At 56.2% G+C, this 20,355-nt stretch overlaps 1 protein-coding gene across 1 annotated transcript in view; it reads left to right on the top strand.

Moving 5' to 3' along the window:
* The first annotated feature begins 306 nt into the window (after positions 1-306).
* Positions 307-20,355, top strand: part of HIP1 (huntingtin interacting protein 1) — a 143,042-nt gene continuing 122,993 nt past the window's right edge. Inside the window, exon 1 of the mRNA XM_062180678.1 lies at positions 307-478. Within this exon, the coding sequence (XP_062036662.1) occupies positions 359-478 (120 nt within the window). The 5' untranslated portion in view covers positions 307-358. The remainder of the gene's footprint in view (positions 479-20,355) is intronic.

Raw genomic sequence — 20,355 nt, 5'->3', positions numbered from 1 at the left:
CGGGGGCGGGGCGAGCGGCGCGCCGGGCGGCGGGGCGGGGCAAGCGAGGGCAGGTCAGGGCAGCCCGCCCAGGCCCCGCCCCGTCCGCGGTGATGGACAGGCCACCGGGCCAGTCACGGAGCGCCTCGAGGGACCAGCGGGGCAGGGCGGGCCGAGGGGCTCCGGAGGGGGCGGGGGCGGGCGGGGAAGCCTCTCGAGGTGGGGCGGGGTCTCGAGGAGACCGGCAGCGCTCCCAGCCAATGGCAGGTGGCAGTCGTCCCGTTAGCGCCGGATCCCCGCGGGTAGGGCGGGGCGTGCGGCGCCGTGGGGATCCCGGGGCTGCCGAGGGCCCCTGACTCTGCTCCTCTCGGCGGGCGACATGGACCGGATGGCCAGCTCCATGAAGCAGGTGCCCAACCCGCTGCCCAAGGTGCTAAGCCGGCGCGGGGTGGGCGCGGGGCTGGAGGCGGCGGAGCGCGAGAGCTTCGAGCGGACTCAGGTGAGGACGCGGCGCGGGGGGGGGGGATCCCGGGGCATCGCTGGGGGCACCCGGGAGACGCAGTGTCCGGGAGGAGAGTAAGCGGTCTTGGAGGCCCAGGAAGAGGACGGGACCAGGCGGCCGTGAGCGGAGGCATGGGGCGCGCAGGTCCTGGAGAACCCGGGGGGCGTCCCAGGTGGTCAGGCAGGAGGGGCAGGGGCGGGCTCGGAGGAGGGGGCTGGAGAGGGACGGGACCGGACAGGGGTCACACAGGGCAGGCGGGAAGGAGAGGAGCCCCCAGAGAGGGGCTACGGAATGGAAGGGCAGGGGAGGCGCGCGGGGGGACACTCGGGACCCAGGCAAGTGTGGGGGCGGAGAGCGGGACACTGGGCTTGGCAGGTGAAGCTCCCAGGCTTCTTGCTTGCACTGACCTCACCCTCCCCTTCACCCCTCACCCGTGCATCCCATTCCTCGGGGGACTTGTGGCTTGGCTCTCAGTGGCCGGCCGGAGGGGTCTGCTGTGTGAGAAGGAATGTGGGAAATGCGAGCGTGGCCCAGCCTGGACCGTGACCAGGGGGCAGGAACCGAGTGCTGGGTCTGACAAACTCCGCCGGTCAGGGCTGCCCAGAGCTCTGACTTGGGGTTTTGCCTTTCTTCCCCGCGAGATGTGCCTGGTGGCTAATAGGCAGGCTGCCCTGTTCCTCCTGCCTGGACAGGGCTTGGAGCCAGAATAACTCCGTGCCATCAACAAAAAGCCACAATGTGTTTTCACCTCCGGGTTTTAACGCCGGGCGTATGGATCGAGCTCACTGCAGTGGTGGTGTTTATGGTGCGCATGCTTGGCGTGTGTGTGAGAGCTGTTTCCCAGGGCACAGCCCTCGCTCGCTCTTCATCCCAAAGTTGTCGGGGCAGATCCGCTCCTGGCTCTTTGAAGAGCAGGTCCAGTCCGGGCTGTCACTGCCAGAGGCTGTCTCTCCTGCTGTGTGTTCTGCACCCACGTGGAAAAGATAGAGGAGATAGGGCGGGCCTGAGTGCCCCGTAGCTGGGAACTTGAATAAGTTCTGCATCCCAGCCACTCACTCTGGAGTGTTCTAGAATCTCTGCTGTTTCTTCTCCGTGCCCCAGGAAAGAAGGGACAAGTGGCCGAGGGCCCCCCAGCCTCCAACCCAGCTTCAAGCTTGCTCCTCTCCCTGTAACCCTAACCTCAACCCCAACCCTAACCCAAACCCCAACTCCAACTCCAACCCTAACCCCAACTCCAACTCCAACCCTAACCCCAACTCCAACCCCAACCCTAACTCCAACTCCAACCCCAACCCCAACCCCAACCCCAACCCCAACCCTAACCCTAATGGTCAGGACCATTAGGCAGCTTTCTATATCACAGTCTTGGGTGTTCTGTCTTGCTTATCCGAGGCTTCTTGCAAAGCCGCACGCCTATTTCATCTTTTTAATGAAAGGGGAAAATAGTAGGTGCTATTTTATGAAAACCCGTGTCTTCTACAGCATCAGAAACATAAGAAGCTGGAGCGGCAGAGGAGTAGATGTTAAGTCATTGAGCCGCCGCGGTGATGGAAGTTAGGTCTGAAAGTTGCCTGCCGTGGCTGGCACGTCCCCGTGCTATCCAGGCTTGGTCGGCGTTCTTTAGTATTTTATATTCTGTGGGACGCTTGTTGGCCAGGTTTGGCCACGTGTATGAGGGTTGGAGGGTGCTGGGTAGAGCTGAGATGGAAAAGAGAATTTTTTGACTGTTGAAATCTTTTTTTAAAAAAACAATTTTTTTTTAATTTATTTGAAAGGCAGCATTACAGGGAGGGAGGGGGAGAGAGAGAGAGAGAGAGAGAGAGAGAGAGAGAAAGAAAGAAAGAAAGAAAGAAAGAAAGAAAGAAAGAAAGAAAGGAGAGAGGTCTTCCATCCACTGGTTCACTCCCCAAATGGCTGCAACAGCCGGAGCTGAGCCAATCTGAAGCCAGGAGCCAGGAGCTTCTTCCGGGTCCCCCAGGTGGATACAGGGGACCAAGGACGTGGACCATCTTCCTTTGCTTTCCCAATTGCATTAGCAGGGAGCTGGATCTGAAGTGGAGCAGCCGGGACCCAAACTGGTACCCATATAGTATGCCAGCGCTGTAGGCAGCGGCTCGACCCGCTACACCACAGCGCCAGCCCCTTGTTAAAACTCTTGAAGGGAGCAGAAGAGCCAGGAAAAGGAGAACAGGACCAAAACCTAACGTTAGTCAATCTGCAAACACTTATTTGGCTTAATGACTACCTATCAAATGTATCATGAGATATCAAAATGAGTTAGAGGAAAAAAACGTTTAATGAGTTAGGAGACCATGAGAATCAGCTAAGGTATAATAATAATTGTACCTAAGTATAGTGTTTGACACCATTCTAACCCCTTCGGTATATTACCTTCTTGAATCTTGGCGAGAACCTACAAGGTGGGGAGCACTGTACGACGTGGGAATTGAGGCACGGAGAGGTCGAGGAACTTGCCGGAGGTCACACCGCTGGACGTGGTCCCTGCCCGGCTCTGCCTTCAAGTCTCGAGCTAGAAGACGTTTTGAGTTTTACAGCCGAGCGTGTGCGTGGGTCGTGCGGCCGCCAGCACGTGGTCTAAGCCTCCGTTTCCTTATTGTAAGAGAGAGAGATCGCGCGCCCCTCACAGGTGTATTGCCGGGATTAAGTGAAGTCCCACGTGTGTGAAGGCATTTGTGAGCCCGGAGCGCTGTGTTAGTGAGGATGATTATAGTCTGGGCGGTGGGGGGGAGAAGGCAGGAGTGTGGTGAGCTCCTCCCCGAGGGGCAGACGTGTTCCCGGGTTATGGGATAATTACTAAGGGCAGAAGGATGCACAGCAGGCTGCTGAGGTTGGAGCCCTCGCCTGGGACGGAGCCACGCCTAGGAGCATGAGTTAGCACTTGCTGGCGGGGAGCGGGGCCTGGGGGGGCATTCCTGAGATGGGGAATGGCTGAGAAGCTTCCAGAGTGGATGCTGTAGACCGCTGAGGTGGAGAGAGGCGCCGCCCGGGCCACTGCCACCTCTGACGCTGCTTGGTAAACCACCTAGTGGCCGTCAACTCGCCCTGCGCAGATCCAGCCGTTCGCTGGTCAGGAGAAAGGGGCGTCCTTTGGGAAAACGTGCAGACTTTGTCCTTGTCCTTGGTCCCTGGACGATACAGTACGACAACCTTTTCCCTAGCATTTCCGTCCTCTTAGGTACTGAAAGTCATCTGGTTCCGTGCAGATCAATGGGACTGGAGCATTCCTGCATTTTGGTACCTACAGAGCAGCCTGGAGCCAGCGCTCCCACAGACTCCGGAGACGGGGGCAGCTGTACTGTCTTCCTAGCTTCTGTGTGGCCCGCAGTCAACGACTGTGTCTCGTGCTTGCCTGCAGGTCCCCTGCACTGCCCGAGGCTCCTGGTCAGCCATCTGTAGTCTGTAGTCAAGGGTAGTAAATTGCTGGTTGCACCAGCGGCTGCAGAGCCCTGTGCCTGGGTGGACAGGTCAGCTGCGGGCCTCAGGAGACGTGTTAATTACCTACTGTTCTGTTCCATTGCCCTGAGTTCCTTCCCGTTCTCATCCAGCTGGGAGCCCTGGACCTGGCCTGTCCAAGAAAGGGCTCTAATTGCTTTTTATTTAATTTGTTCAAGATTTATTTAGTTTATTGTTTGGAAGGCAGAGTGACAGAGAGGGAGAAAGAGAGATCTTCCATCCACCAGTTCATTCCCCAGATGACTGCAGTACCGTGGCTGGGGCTGGTCCAGGCCAAAGCCAGGAGCCTGGAACTCCATCCAGGTCTACCATGTGGGTGGCAGGGACTTATTTCCTCGGGCCATCCTCCGCTGCTTTCCCAGGTGCATTAGCAGGGAGCTGGATCGGAAGTGGAGCAGCCGGGACTTGAACTGGAGCTCACGTGGGATGCCGGCGCCGCAGGCAGAGGCTTCCGTGATGCCAACCCCAAGGAGCTCTGGTTGCTTCCCCAGCCTTCCCGTGCCCCAGCACCTGCACCCTCCGCTCAGCCTTGCTTCCTGCTCTCTTCCCAGAAATCTGCTCTCTTCTACACCCCTCTCCCCCTGTAGGGGCCACCGTCCCTGCCAAATGAGGGACCGCTGAGCTGCCTGCAGCCCCTGGTGTGTCCCACCCAGTGCATCACAAGCCACCTGCAGGTCTTCTTGCCCTTGGGAAAGCTGCTATGCTGATGCTGCGTCGTCTGGAGCACTCACGGTGTGGGGGCTGCACAATGCCTAGGTCGTGTCATCTTGCCCAGGGTCAGCCTGTTGGGGAGCAGAAGGGTCAGGATTCTAAGCCAGGACCCCAGGTTCCAAGCCTCCGGCCCCTCGCGCCACACTGTCCTCACACCAGCCCAGAGGGCGACTCTGGGATGAAGCAGGGGGCTGCCAGTCAGAGACGAGCCAGATGCCCCGTCTGTGTTTACTTAGCCCGCAAATGGGTTCTTCTGTCTCTGGTTTCTTTACTCTCTCAGCATCCATTTATGAGCGCAGAGCGTGGAGGGGACACAGGGATGGGTAAGATAAAGAGACCAGCCCTGGGGGAGCTCGTGAGCCAGCGAAGGGGTGGGCGGGCCGTGGCGGGCTCCTCTGCAAGCCGTAGTGCACCATGCGGTCTGAGCACGGGGCAGCACCTGCATCAGGACCTCAGGCCCCGCCCCCACCGCACTGCCTCCGAGCCTACGTTTCAGCCAGAGCCCCTGTGGGACCGTGCTTACTACGGACGGAGCAGCCCCGCTCTGCAGTAGGTGGGTGCTGGAAGCAGAGGTGGGGCTGGGGCTGGGGAAACACAGATGCAAGAGCCGTCTCCGTGGGCAGAGTGAGCCAGGGAGTAGAGGACCTTTAGGCGTCGTGTGTTGGGCAGAGCCGGAGACAGATTCTAGAGAAGAGAGACAGAAACCAACGCTTCTTGTGGGCCTGTTGGGTGCAGGGAACGTACAGCCATGATCTCAGGCTCAGAGAAGCTGAGGGACAGCCCGAGGTCACACAGAGGAAGGCAGCTGGGAAGCCAGGGCCTCACCATTGGATAGCCACATCCGTGTTGAACTTGGGGGTGTTCCTGCCGTCTAAACCGGAGACTGACCTTCTGAGAAGTTGTAGGTTTATGCTGGAAGGGTCTGTGACCCTCAACCCTGGCTGTGTGTTCGAATCATCTAGCAGCTCTTTATTTAAAAAACAAAAAAACCATAAACACCCTGCAGGGCCTGTGTCTCAGCTGGCCTGGGGGGATCACTGACAGTCGATGAGCTCAGGCTCGTGTGCGGCCAGGATGGTGACCCCTGATGCACCACCATGGCCTTGACACCCTATGGACTCTGGGATGGCTCTGTCTGTTCAGGTTGTACCCCGAAACCAAGATGGCCCCCGACCTGCTTCCCGCAGCGGGGAGAAATCCACCTGCCGAGTTTGGTTTTTGGCAGCCCAAACGCTCAGAACCAGGCAGTGTAGCACGTTGTGTCTCGTCCTTGGCTCGCACCTTCCTTCCCCTGCGGCTCGTGGACCAGAGGTGTCGAGAGCACAGGCCACCTGAGGGCTGAGCAGCTGCCCTCTTGCAGGGAGAGCCCCGAGTGGGCCTGATGTCCCCATGGACAATCCGAGCTGGCTTTTTGGGTGAAAGATGCTGTGCTTCTCCTCTCCATGGCGATCAGAGGGACGTTTACTGGCCACTTCCTGGGTGGACGCGGTTAAGGCCTCACGCAAGCCGACCTTTCTGGTCCTTGCAACAATGTGATGAATTATCCCAGTTAAGTACATCCCCTACGCGGAATGCTGGGGACCGGAAGGGATCTGGGACTCCGAGTTTGCTGGGTTTCGGAATATTTGCACGCACGTAACGAGATCGCGTGGGGATGGGACGGAAGGCTAACCTCGAGACCCGTTTCTCTCTCACTGCACCGTTTCTGCATGTAGCCAGGAGCTCATTTTAGGCAGTGTTTTTGGTGCACCTGTGTTTTGACGGTCGCCTGTCACAGGAGGGTAGGTGTGGAATTCTCCACTGTGGGCGTTCAGAGAGTGTCAGACTGGGGAGCACTTTTTTGAACTGGGGACGCTCAGCCCATGATCCCTGTGGTGCAGATGAGGGAGTTGAGGCTGCCGGGGGTTCAGAAATAGCTCAAGGTTCTGCAGTAAGTCAGCGACAGGGCTGGGGCCCGAGAGCTGGCCCCAGAACCTGGCTTTACGGGGGTGCTCTCCCCGTGTCTGTCTGTCCCTGCCCGGCACCCACCGCCTCCGTTCGTTCTCCACTGTGCTCCCCCTGCGTCTCGCGCTTCCTGTCCACTCCCCCCACCCGGTGGCTCTTGTCATCACCTCCATGATGTGGGCTCCCCATATCTCCCTCGTGACACCCCAGCCCATGTGTGACCACTTCCCTCGGGACATCTGGCCCTGGGAACTCCACCCTCACTGAGGCTGTCATCCCCCTGGGATCAGCTGTCTGTCACCCTCCTTCCTGTGCTCACGGCCGCGTGCTGTTGCTGCCACCCCTTGCTGCTGCTCTGGTGCCCCAACCCTTGCTCCTCACTGCTCCTGCTCTTCCTGCCCCTTGCCTGCATCCATGTCACCCCATCCTCCCTGCCCCCAGACCGCCCGTGGGGCGGCTTGTGCCTAAACCCCAACTAGGTCCCTTTCTCCGAGAGCCTGCATGATGCAGTACCAGCAGGGTCCCTGTTCTTGTTCAGCCTTGCTTTGTTAGCCCCTGCAGCCTGGCCACAGCTGGATCATGTATTTGAGTAACCCTGAGCCCTAGGCTACTGCATGTCTCCTCTCATTCCCCCAAGCCCAAACTCAGCTTCCCTTCCAGGTGCTGTGTTCTCCTAGGCACTGGGTCTCAGTGCCCAGGCTGGGCCCTGGCAGTAGGCAGACACTGGTTTCCCTTCCAGCTGCTGTGTTCTCCTAGGCACTGGGTCTCAGCGCCCAGGCTGGGCCCTGGCAGTAGGCAGACACAGGTGCCCAGTTGCCAAATATGTGCAAAGCTGGAGGACTGGGCGCTGCGGGCAGGCCCCCGCTCGCAGCAAACTTCTCCTGTGCACGGTTTGGAGATTCTCTCTCTCTCTCCTTTGATTTATCCAGTGATTAACTCTTACCATGTGCCAGGCCTGGGCGCCCAGAGTACAAGGGAGACTCCTGCCCAGCCCCCTGACAGCCAGTCTGGGGGGAACCCACTCCGGACAGAGCCTGTAGCGTCTACACACAGCATCAGGGCTGAAGATCAGCTGTTTGAGTTTCCGTGACATTGTGGGTACTTCATAAAAACACTTCTAAAACGTGCTCCTGGCCTTGCCCAGGGTGTCTTTTTGACCCAGGTGAGAGCTCTCTGAGCTAGAAGGTATCGGAGGGAGGGAGAGGGATGGACCTCGTGTCCTGGGCACCTGGACATGGCTGGCTGGTGGTGGCCTGCATGCAGGTGTTGGGGTGAGGGCCGTTAGGTTGAGTGCGAGAACCAGTCGAGCATCTGATACCCAAAATGCTCTGAAGTCGAAACTTTCTGAGCACTGATTAACTCCACAAGCAAGTGGAAAATTTCACACCCAGAAAAGTGTTAAAAAAAAAAAAAAAAAAAAAAAACCACTGCCGAAAAGCACCTTCAGGTTGTGCATGTAAGGTGTATAAGACGTGTGCATGAATTTCCTGTTTAGACTTAGATCTCATCTCCAAGAGACCTCCTAATGTGTGTGCAAAGATTCCAAAATCCAAAACCTGAAACCCTTAGGGTCCCCAGCATCTCAGGGACTCAAGGTACTTAACTTGTAAGGAGAGCAATGCAGAGAGAGAGAGAGAGAGAGGGCGAGGGAGAGAGAGAAAGAGAGGGAGAGGGAGAGAGAGAAAGAGAGGGAGAGGGAGAGGGAGAGATATCTCCCATCTGCTGATTCATTCCCCAGATGACTACAATGGCCACGGCCAGGCTAAAGCCAGGAGGTTTTTCCAGGTCTCCCACATGGGTGCAGGGGCCCTAACACTCAGGCCATCTTCTGCTTTCCCAGACACATTAGCAGAGAGCTGAATTGGAAGTGGAGCAGCCAGGACTCAAACCCGTGCCCATATGGGATGCTGGCATCACAGGCAGCTGATTTACCTGCTGTGCCACAATGCCAGCCCCCTGGATTTCTTGTTACAAAGTGAGGAGGCTGGAAAAGATTACAGAAGGTCCTTCCAGGTCTCAAATATTTAATTTATATATTTAAGTTTGAGAGACAGTAAGAGAGTTCCCATTTGCTGGTTCACTCCTTTCATGCCTATGAAGGCTGGGACTGAGATGGGCCGAAGCCAGGAGCTGGGAGCTCAATCCAGGTCTCCCACATGGGTGACAGGAACCTACTTACTTGAACCATCACCTCTTGCCCCATGGTCTGCATTAGCAGGAAGCTGGAGTCAGGAGCCAGAGCCTGGCTTTGAACCCAGGCAGTCCACTATGGGAAGTTAGCATCTTAAGATAAGTGGGGGTGGGGGAAGAGAGAGAGCGAGAGAAAATTTTCCATCTGCTGGTTCACTCCCCAAACGACCCCAATGGCTGAAGCTGGGCCAGGCCAAAGCCAGGAGCCAGAAACTCTATCTGGGTCTCCCACGTGGGTGGCAGGGACTTGTATACTTCAGCCATCGTCTGCTGCTTTCCAATTGCATTGGCAGGGAGCTGGATCGAAAGTGGAGCAGCTGGGACTCAAACTGGCACTCCAGCACGGGATGCTAGCATTGCAAGTGGTGGCTCAGCCGCTGAGCCTGAACTGAACCTCTAAGCTAAACGCTCAGCCCCCATACACGCTGTCTTTTATGCTGTGTAGAGGGATGCACGGTTCTGCTGAGCTCTGAACTGTTTTCTTTACCAGACTTTCCACTGCTTCCGGCACGTGGATGGGCCCCCAGGGACATGGGGCTCCCCAAAGGGTGGTGCTGCCCCTTAGGCAGGGCAGGGGCATGTCCGCGGGGCCCAGTAGAGCAGACCCTCACCCTACTTGAGCACGGATAATGTTCTTGCAGCCATCCACCAGGCACTGGTGAGGACCATTGGATGCACCCCATCCATTGGGCCTCTGATGCCACTGCCAGAGGGCAGTGTGGAGGTGACCTGGGTGTGGCCGGAGCTCAGCCCAGTGCGGTGGTGCTGTGGGCCAGTGGCCAGTTCTGCTGCTGCTGCTCGGAGCAGGGCTAATGGCCTGGAGAGGTGCCCACCCAGGGAAGGGAGCTTGGCAGCCCCACCTCCCGGCAGGGTGGAGGCCGCTTCCTGTTTTCCTGCCCGGGCAGGCAGGGAGGAGCCCTGTTCCCAGCTCCTGGGTAGTCCAGTCTGACGTTGGTGAGAGGAGACTGGATTTAACAGTGTCCTTTGGCCCAGACGGCAGGAGAGAGATCGGCATATTTTCTTGAATCAGAAAGCTGTTGCCGCCTGCTAATAACGCGACGAGACAGCTCAGGAAGCTGCCCGGGACGGCCAGGGAGCCGGTGTGGCCTGGTGCCTCGGGTTTCACCGCAGCTACTGCTGTTTATAGGAAAAGCCTGCTTGCACAGAACCACTTCAAAGCCACAGAACAACCCGGGGTGGTTTTGCAGTGGGTGATGGTGGTCGGCTTTAAGATATGGCCATTGCCGGCGCCGCGGCTCACTAGGCTAATCCTCCGCCTTGCGGCGCCGGCACACCGGGTTCTAGTCCCGGTCGGGGAACCGGATTCTGTCCTGGTTGTCCCTCTTCCAGGCCAGCTCTCTGCTATGGCCAGGGAGTGCAGTGGAGGATGGCCCAAGTGCTTGGGCCCTGCACCCCATGGGAGACCAGGATAAGCACCTGGCTCCTAGCTTCGGATCAGCGCAGCGCGCCAGCCGCGGCAGCCATTGGAGGGTGAACCAACGACAAAGGAAGACCTTTCTCTCTGTCTCTCTCTCACTGTCCACTCTGCCTGTCCAAAAAAAAAGATATGGCCATTGGGGCTCAGAGAGGGTAAGTGACTGGCCTGGGAGAGGCAGAGCTGAGCTTTGAACCTGGCGTGTTGGATCCCAAGGGTTATGTTTTTCTTTCTGCAGATCCTTTTAGAGCCGAGGCCTGGCGTATGCCTGGTAACTTAGAAAAGATATACAGATATTTTTTCCTAAGTCTTTTCCAGTGGACTTATTTGGACATTTTCAAGTTCCTCACAGAAGAAAAATTTTGCAATACATATTATCAAAGGACCTACATCCAAAATATGGAATCAGTAAATAAAGAAAAAAAGGATGGGCTGGCATTGTGCAAGGGATTAAGCTGCCATGTGTGACACTACCGTCCCATATGAGCACTGGTTCGAGTCCCAGCTGCTCCACTTCAGATCCGGCTCCCTGCTGATATGTCTGGGAAGACAGTAAAGCATGACCCAAGGGCGTGGGCCCCTCCATCCACACGAGAGGCCCGGAAGAAACTCCTGGCTTCTGGCTTCTGATCGGCCCAGCTCTGGCTGTTGCGGCCATTTGGGGAGTGAATGAGTGGATGGAAGACTTCTCTCTCTGTCTCTCCCTCTCTCTGTCTGTAACTTTGCCTCTCAAATAAATACATCTTTTAGAAAAAGAGATAATAGAACAATTAGCAGGAGGTATTTATAAAAAAAGACAAGCAGACAGCCAGTCCATATAGGAACAAGTGTGCAGCTTTGTGGAGGATGAAGACAATGCATATCAGCATTACGGTGAGATACTATTCCGCACCCATCGGGATGGCTGAAGCTACAGTGAGCAGTATGCTGACAGTGACAAGCACTTGACAAGGACATGGAGCCATAAAAAGGCTCACGCACTGTCCACGGGACTATAAGCTGGCGCACCTGTTGCAACACCATCTAACATTATCCTAAAACAGAAGCTGTGTCTGTTCAAGAGAGCAACAGCTCCACTGCTGGCTATGTGCTCAACAGAGATGCACACTCAGACCTCAAAAGATAGGACAGTCAGCCTCGCATTTTACCGTAGTCCCAACTGGAAGCAGCTCCAAAGGGCATCGACAGTAGGTGGGTATCAAATAGTGATACCGCCTTGCATTGGAAAGCTATCTACCCATGACAATGAATGATTTCTAGTGATGCTTAACAACGTGGGTGAGTCTTACAGACGTGTTGTTGAGTGAACAAAAAGACACCTTCTCTATGCTCCCATTTATATGAGTATTAGGTTAAAAAAAAATAGGCAAAATGAGGGCTGGTACTGTGCCGTAGTAGGCTAAGCCTCTGCCTGTGGCATGAGCATCCCATATTGGCACTGGTTCTAGTCCCGGCTGCTCCACTTCCGATCCAGCTCTCTGCTATGGCCTGGGAAAGCAGCATCCCTAACCCTGAACCTGTCTGTCTCCTGCTGCACACTTGCTCCCCCTCCTCCACTGCCCACAAGTTTGGGGAACCTCAGTTTATAAGCCAGGCCCGCTTATTCGAGCCCAAGTTCTTGCCATCACCTCTGACACCCTCCTGCCCTGGGCCCCCACTGCCAGTCCCCGAGCCCTGTTCCTGTCTCCTCCGTGCTCCCCACTCTGCTGTCTCTGCCCGAGCTCGGGGCCCCTGTCTCTGGTCTGAGCTGCTTATTGCACAGCCTGGCTGGCCTTCCCGCCCTCCAGTCCCTGAGCAGGGGATTCCCCCTCTTCCTGGCTGTTAGAGTTCTCCTTTAAAAGGCCAACTGCCAAAAAAAAAAAAAAAAAAAAAAATTAAAAAAAGGCCAACTGCCTGCATCCCTCCACATTTTTTTTTTTTGACAGGCAGAGTGGACAGTGAGAGAGAGACAGAGAGAAAGGTCTTCCTTTGCCATTGGTTCACCTTCCAATGGCCGCCGCGGCCAGCGTGCTGCTGCCAGTCCACCGCGCTGATCCGAAGCCAGGAGCCAGGTGCTTCTCCTGGTCTCCCATGCGGGTGCAGGGCCCAAGCACTTGGGCCATCCTCCACTGCACTCCCGGGCCACAGCAGAGAGCTGGCCTGGAAGAGGGGCAACCGGGACAGAATCCGGCTCCCCAACCGGGACTAGAACCCAGTGTGCCGGCGCCGCAAGGCGGAGGATTAGCCTGTTGAGCCACAGCGCCGGCCCCTCCACATTTTAAAGCCCTTGTTCTGCGTTTTTCTAACCTGAAATCCAAGCTCTTGGCATGGCCCAGAGCCCAACCTTGCTAGACTTAACATCCGGGCAAACCTCTGCCCGTGGCTCAGCCCCACCAGAGCCCTTAGCACCTCAGCCCCTCTGCCTCCCTCCTCTGTGTGTGTGTGTGTGTAAGATTTATTTATGTACTTATTTGAAAGGCAGAGTGATAGCTGGAGCCGGGAACCAGGAGCTCAATCCAGGTCTCCCATGTCCGTGGCAGGGACCCAACTACTTAAGCTGCCACTGCTGCCCACCAGGGTGTGCGTTAGCAGGAAGCTGGAGTCAGGAGCCAGGAAATAGGCGGCTTAACTGCTAGGCTAACCATCCACTCCTCCTAAATGTTTGCTGAAGAAGCTGATAATGCCTGTTGAGCTGATTCCGTTTGATTATTGCCATAACACAGAAGGCAACAGACCCGGTTACCACCCCAAGGTGGGTGCCTAGCAAATGTGGAGCAAACTTGATCTGTTTCACATTGGACCAGGAAAGAAGGGTCGGCAGCACCGGTTTGGGTAAAGGCGACTACATCTAAACAGCAGAGAATAGAGCGGGAGGGAAGCTCTCGGGTGTGATCACCATACACCCAGAGCCAGCGGACTGGGCACCAGCCTTGCGGATTCCTGCTTCACAGTGGCTCAGAGGTGGGAAAAGGATGGGGCAGGCAGGAGAGTGCTTCCCCCCCCCCCCCCCGCAGGAGCTGCACCTCAGCGCTGGAACCTGTGACCATGCAACTTTGCGTGTTCCCTGCGGAAGTGCCTTTGTTAGATGTGGTTAAGGACCTGCAGGGAGGGAGGTGTCTCAGGTAACCAGACGGGCCACATCTGATGGCTGGGGGCTTGACAGCAGCGGCCCTGCTCAGCTGGGAGTCTCTGTGCTCACAGCTGGAGAAGGCCCCCTCGGCTGGCAGGAGTCCATAGACTCTGCTGCCTTTCCAGGTGCTTGAGCGGGAGCGTGGATTGGAAGTGGAGCAGCCAGGGCTTCAGCTGGCGCTCCATGGCCCTTGCTGGCTCTGGGATGCAGGAGCCCATGCCCAGAGGACCAGAGGGAGGCCTTTAGTGGCTAAAGGTGGTCCCTGGCTGACAGGCAGCCAGGGGACGGGGAGCTCGGGTCTGGAGTGGCAAGGCAGGATTCTGCCCACCACTTGGATGGCCTTGGACGTGGTCTCTTCTCAGCCTCCAGGAAGGAAGGCAGCCTTGGCGACTGCGCGAGTTCAGCCCGGTGAGACCCGTGTTGGCCTTAGAACCCGCAGAGTGGTGAAATAATAAGTGGGTGTTGTTGTAAGCTGCTGAGTTTATGATCATGGGTTACAAGAGTGCTGGAAAACTAATCCAAGATAACAGGTGACTGGCGCTGCATAGCGAGACCACCCTTCCAGACCCAGGGGGGTCCTTCTTTTTTCATTTGTGCCGCTGGTGGCCGGAGATCAAACGTTGAATTTCTACTCCTGGCACTCACTCACAGAACTTTTATCCTGGAAAAATAATTCAGCAGCTTGTTCAAAACATTTTTTCCTGCCGGGCTGTGGAGTTCTTTGGTGCTACTCCAAGTTTGAGGAGCACGGATATAATTTACTTAACCTAAAAGAAAAAAAAGTGTTTTTGATCAAGTGCTGGGCTATCTGTTAAAAGGCAGGTGGGAAATCCCGGTGGAACTATCGGATCATGGTGGCGTCTCTCCTGGAGAGAGATGACCCACAGATGGGAAGCAGGGGACAGCAATGTGGCACAGAGGGTTAAGCCACCACCTGCAATGCTGGTGTCCCATATTGGAACACTGGTTCAAGTCCCAGCTGCTCTGCTTCTGATCCAGCTCCCTGCTAATGCGCCTGGGACAGCAGTGGACGATGGCCCAAGTACTAGGCCCCCTGCACCCATGTGTGAGACCTGGAAGAAAGTCCTGGCTCCTGGCTTCAGTCTGGCCCAGCCCTGGCCATTGCGGCCATCTGGGGAATGAATCAGCCGATGGAAGATTCTGTCTGTCTGTCTGTCTGTCTCTCTGTAGTTCTGCCTTTCAAAAAGATAAATCTTTGAAAAACAAGTTAAGAAAAGAATTTTTTTTTTTTTTGACAGGCAGAGTGGATAGTGAGAGAGAGAGACAGAGAGAAAGGTCTTCCTTTGCCGTTGGTTCACCCTCCAATGGCCACCGCGGCCAGCACTCTGCGGCCGGCGCACCGCGCTGATCCAATGGCAGGAGCCAGGTGCTTCTCTTGGTCTCCCCTGGGGTGCAGGGCCCAAGGACCTGGGCCATCCTCCACTGCACTCCCTGGCCACAGCAGAGAGCTGGCCTGGAAGAGGGGCAACCGGGACAGAATCCGGTGCCCTGACCGGGACTAGAACCCGGTGTGCCGGCGCCGCAAGGCGGAGGATTAGCCTAGTGAGCCAAGGCGCCGGCTAAGAAAAGAATTTTTTAAATGCACTTGAAACCTGTAGCCAAGCATAAACACTTTGGCTCCCCAGCGCCGCCGCCTCTTCCTGTCGTCTTACCCAGCTTCAGCACTGACCTGGCCTCCCCAGAGCCTGGCGTGTTCTGAGCTGTGGTCTCTGGGCCGGTCCAGCTTCCTGAGGAACACTGAGGATTAGGAAAGGAAAAATACCTCGCGCAGCGTCCATACCACCAGTGTCCAAAGGCGAAGGGCATCTAGCCCTGAGCCTGGGTCCAGACTGTGTCCCAAGACTGTAGATGCAGGGGAGGGGAGCCTCCCCCCATCCAGGGGCCATTTGGATATTTATTTATAAGATCTTTTGGGGTCATAGAAAACTGTCAGGTGAACACTCAGCCTGTGGTAGATGCAGTGAATTTTGAGCTCCACCCACAGTTAGCTGGGCCAAGTGATCTCACAGGCCTTGTAATGTTCCCCAGCCCTGCTGCTGAGGTTCCGAGCACGGGCACCTGCGATGGGTACCAGGCAACCTTTGTTAGAGGTCGATGGTTTGTTGAGGTTGAGTGGGCCGCCATGGAGAGAGCGTGGACGTGAATGAAGGGACCCGTCTCTCAGGGTTGCTGGAAGGGTTAAATATGTGCTGCGTGACAAGTGCTCAAGACAGCGCTTTTGTGGGACTCAGAAACACCAGCTCTTTCTTTTAAAGGTTTATTTATTTATTTGAAAGGCAGACTTACAGAGAGAGAGATCTTCCTTCTGCTGGTTCACTCTCTAAGTGGCTGCAGTGGCTAGGGCTGGGCCAGGCCAAAGCCAGGAGCCTAGAACTCCATCCGGGTCTCCCACGTGGGTGACAGGGGCCCAAGCACTCGGGCCATCTTCCACTGCTTTCTCAGGCACATTAGCAGGGAGCTGGATTGGAAGTGGAGCAGCCGGGACTTGAACCGGTGCCCATATGGGATGCCTGCATCAGACAGTGGCTTACCCTGCCATGCCATAACGCCGGCCCCCAGCTAATTCTTTTAACTGCTGAAATGTGTGGGTGAACCTGCCTATGCCTGTGGTGGACGATAAAGATGTAGCATTGATGTACACATATGTTTGTTCCCCCACTCCCAGAACAAGCACTCTACAGTGTGTGTCAACATGAGGTTACCACCACTCTGAGCATGCTAAGGGCAGCCAAGTTCCTGGTATACGTTGGTTATTTTGTCCTTTGCTGCACAAACTTGTTGTCTCTGGATTAACCCATTGTCTCGGAGGATGTGCCCGAGCTGATTGACAGCTCTCCTTACAGTGTACGCGTTGGCACCGTCTGAATACAGCCCATTAGGTAGTCATTGCATCCTCCCACCATCCTGGGGTCAAGTGAGAGGGTCGACGGACCAGGTCTTTTAAGAAATGACATAAACTAGTGACGAGTGCACCTGTCTGGATCTTTCTTCCCAAATCTCCAAACTGGACGGTGATTATGAGGCAGATTCATGGATGCTGCAGCAGGCACAGCGGGAGATAGCTCGCACCTGAGCCAAAAGGCAGAGCAGGCTACACGTGTGGACGGGGCCACTAAGAGTTCGGCTGATGCATATGTGGCAGATTATGAAGCACAGTCTGTGATGTCAGGGGTCTGGCTAGAGACCGGAGCCAGAACTCTCCCGGGGATGGCGGTGTGGGTGTGGCCATCTCCTTCCTGACCTGCCCCGGGGGGGGGGGGGGGGGGAGTGCAGCTCAGAGCCCGACAGTGTTGAAAAGTCTTGTTTTATTTTCATTTCTCCTGGGTGCCAGCTGAGTATATTTAGAAAGTTTTGTCATGGGAAATGACGACTGAGGGCTAAGAGTGAGCCTTCAACGCCTGCGACTGATCCCAAGCCGCAAGGTTCGGGGCAGGCCTGCCTTCTGCCCGGCCACGAGACCCTCAGACAGTTCCCATCTGCCAATCACAGGAGCAGTACAGGCCCACGGCCTTTCGTCCACGAGTCTGAAACCCCCAGAGCTCTGAGCACCGCAAGTTCTCAATGTCCAGGACAGACCCCCGCACGGCTGGGCGAGTTCCAGGCACCCTGGCACGTGTGTCTTAACACACACACGCTCACACAGCAGGCTGCCGAGGTGCGACTGGCCTTGCTTACAGGCTGTTGTTAGGCCCCCACATTCTAAATTCTCAAGCGCTCCTGGCCCTGAGAGTTTGGGATGAGGGCTAGTGTCCCTGTAGGATCTACCCCACGGTAGCATTGCAAGCACTTGCATGAGATAACCTTAGCCAGAGAAGATGAACCCCTGTGCCAGGCAGACAGCAGGCGTTTGCTGGTACCTTGACAATGCTTTGGTTGTAGAATCACACTTGTGGGCTGAGGAGGGATTAGAGAGATTAACCATCTAAATCCAGCTTTCTATACAGTCCAGATCCTAGTGAATTACTTTAAACTGGAAAGAATTAACGTGGTAGCTTGGTGCGTCGTAGAGAGAGCCAAAGACAAAACCTAATTCGGATTCTTTCTCAGCTGGTTACCACTGCTGTGACCTTGGACAAGTGCCTGTACCCCCCTTGCCTCGGTTTTCCTGCCTGTATAATGGAGATAGTGCTATCCATCTCACCCGGTTGCCCCAAGGACCTGAGAAACCCAGGAAGGCGGGGTGTTAATGTGAGCTCCTCCGGTGTGAGGTCCTGAACCAGGCTTGGCACCTCTGTGGTTTCCAGCCCACAGAGCATAACCCCACTGTTACTGTGAGAAAGCACCAGGCACACCACCTGAGGGTGAAACACCAGGCTATTTCAGAGAGCTTGTGGGAAATGGGAGAAAAAAAATCAATTAATTTTGATACAAAAAGATTTGAAATGAATGTATAGGGGAGGTCTTCAAAATGTTTATGGTTACAAAAAACAATGCTTGAATTTCAAATTTTTTTTTGCATTGAAATGAACAACTTAAAAATTTTTTTTATTTACTTATTTTTCCTTCATTTGAAAGGCAAGGAGAGAGAGAGAATCTTTCATCTGCTGGTTCACAACCCAGATGTTTGCAACAGTCCAGGGCTGGGCCAGGCCAAGGCTAGGAGCCTGGAACTCCATCCAGGTCTCCCAGCCTCTAGCAGGACTCAAATATTGGAGCCGTCACCTGCTGCCTCCTAGGGCGCACATTAGCAGGAAGAGGGATTGGAGGCGAAGGAGCCAGGAGCTAAACTTGGCACTGTAATATGGGATGCAGGCATCCCTAGCAGCATCGTAACCACTGTGCCAAGCGCTAGGCCCTACACTGATCGTTTTATTAACTTCTCCTTGAGTGCTCCGGTACCTGGCCAGTACTATCTAATAGCGTCAAGGTTGTGAAACACTGGGAAAGATGGAGGAAGTATCACAGACGGGAAGAGACTAAGGAGACGGGTTAGTTCTGGACAGGATCTGGGTGGGATCCTGCGCTGGCTGGTGGAGCAGAGAGAGACAGGCACGGAAAAGCTGGCAAAGCCCGAATCAATTCCTGAGCACGGAGGTGCTTATCAGGAAACTGGGTCTGTGCCCTGGCGTTTGGGCACCTGGGGCATGGACCCTGGGCAGGTTTTTTTTTTTTTCTTGGCTAATTCTCAGTTTCCTGTAGGCTGCCATCAGGGCCACAGCTCAGAAGGCACCAGGAAGCTGGCAGGGAGGCGGGGGCCGTGGCTGAAGCTGAGGGGGACAGCAGGAAGGGGTGGGGACTGTGGCGAGCCCAAGTTGCGGAGGAAGTGGGCAGCGCTGTGCCGAGGAGAATGAATGCCTTAGTTTTGATGACTTTCTGGGCTTATGTAAGATGGGAGTTAACAGAAGAGGCTGGGCGAAGGGTGCAGGGGAACCCGGGGACTATTTTTGTCAGTCTTCCCATGGTCTAAAATTATCTCCAACTAAAATGTTAAAAAAAGGAAAAAGAAAAAATGCGGCCTGGCGCTTGGCAGACCCTCAGTGAGGACCATGTGAGTGCCCGCTGGCCCCCACGGGCCTGGTCATCCCTGGACACACCAGGTGCTCTGCAGAGGGCCAGGAGGGGAGGTACGAGTGGTCTGGGCCGTGTCAGGGTGGAGAAGGTGCGCTGCCCACTCGAAACGGGAGCTGCCCCCCGTACCCTGCTCTTGCAGGCGGAAGTGGACGTGGAGCAAACCCACTAAGCAGAAGCCGTTGTTGGCCTCGCCCTGCTGTGGCTGGCCTAGTGCGGGGCCGTGGCGAGACTGGACAGCCTCAGTTACACGCAGTCTTGTTCCCTGCTAGCTCATGGAGACCGGGGACGTCCCTCCCCTGGGACGAGGCTGCTACACTGTCGCTGCGCGCACCCAGAGGGTTGGATGGCAGGGCCCAGGGCAGGCACCAGGGCGGTGGGGGTTTCCCAGGCCTCAGAAGCCTTGCCACTGCCCACCACCCTCTAGGTTCGCTGTGGCATTGCTTTCTGCCCACCGCCCCCCCCCCCCCCCAAGGGCTCTTTCTGGGGATGCCTTCTAGTCTCGCTTGTCTGATGACCGGGAGCTCCTCTAGGCCCCAGGGCTTTGCATATAGGGGTCAGTGAGGCAGTGTGGTGAATGAATGAATGAGTGAATGAATGAATGACCGGGTCCATGGGTGCCCTACGCGTGTCTATTGGCCCGGTGCCCACGTCAGGCTGCCGTCCAGGATCTCTTTGGGAATGTCCAGCACATCCCTCTGGGATCCCTCCCCCCAGTCCCGGGGGCCAGTCGCCTCTCCGGCTCCTCTTCCACCGTCTGAACCCCCCGGGCCTGCCCGCGTGTGTCAGAGGCTCGGAATTCTCCTGGCCTCTCCCCGTGTTGCTGGGAACTTCTTGCCGCAGGAAGTCGGGCTCATCGTGAGGGCCAAATAGTGGCTAAATATAGCCTCCTGGCACAGATTGCTGAAGAGCTATGGTAGTGATGTGATGTCTGAGTGGACGAGGAGGGGGAGAGAAGGACTGTTTTCTTTTTGGTAAAGAAGGGAGTAGGTACGGCAGCTCGCCCGTGTGCGGTGTCCACGTCTGGGGTTTACCAGATGTCCTTCCAGGACCTGTCCCTGACAGCAGGGAGCCTGGGGCTTAGACTCCTGCTGCCAGGTGGTCCTTCCTTGGTCTTTCCTCTAGGCTGTATTTAAAAACACCCCCTGTCCCGGAGAACGACCTGGAGCCTCCCTGGCAAGCCCAGGAGAGCTGTGCTCGGGGGAGAGTTCCTGGGGGCAGGTCTGCCCCCCAGCCCCAGGGCCTGCAGGGAGCCCCCTGGGGAGGAGCCCAACTTAGAGAGGCTGCCTCCTTTCCCCCCGGCTCACAGCATCACTGCCGCCCAGGTAATGGCTGGTGAGCAGCCAGTGACAAGACCTGGCCCTGGGATCCTCACTGCTGAGACCCGAGCCACACGTGCAGAGGCCAGGCAGCAGCTCATGCTTAGTGAGAGATCTGGACCGAAGTCACTCGTGCCGACCCTGATGGCTTCTGGGGCCTTCC

This window comes from Lepus europaeus, chromosome 21, assembly GCF_033115175.1.
Source record: "Lepus europaeus isolate LE1 chromosome 21, mLepTim1.pri, whole genome shotgun sequence".
Lineage (NCBI taxonomy): Eukaryota > Metazoa > Chordata > Mammalia > Lagomorpha > Leporidae > Lepus > Lepus europaeus.
This window is presented reverse-complemented; position numbering and strand designations above follow the sequence as displayed.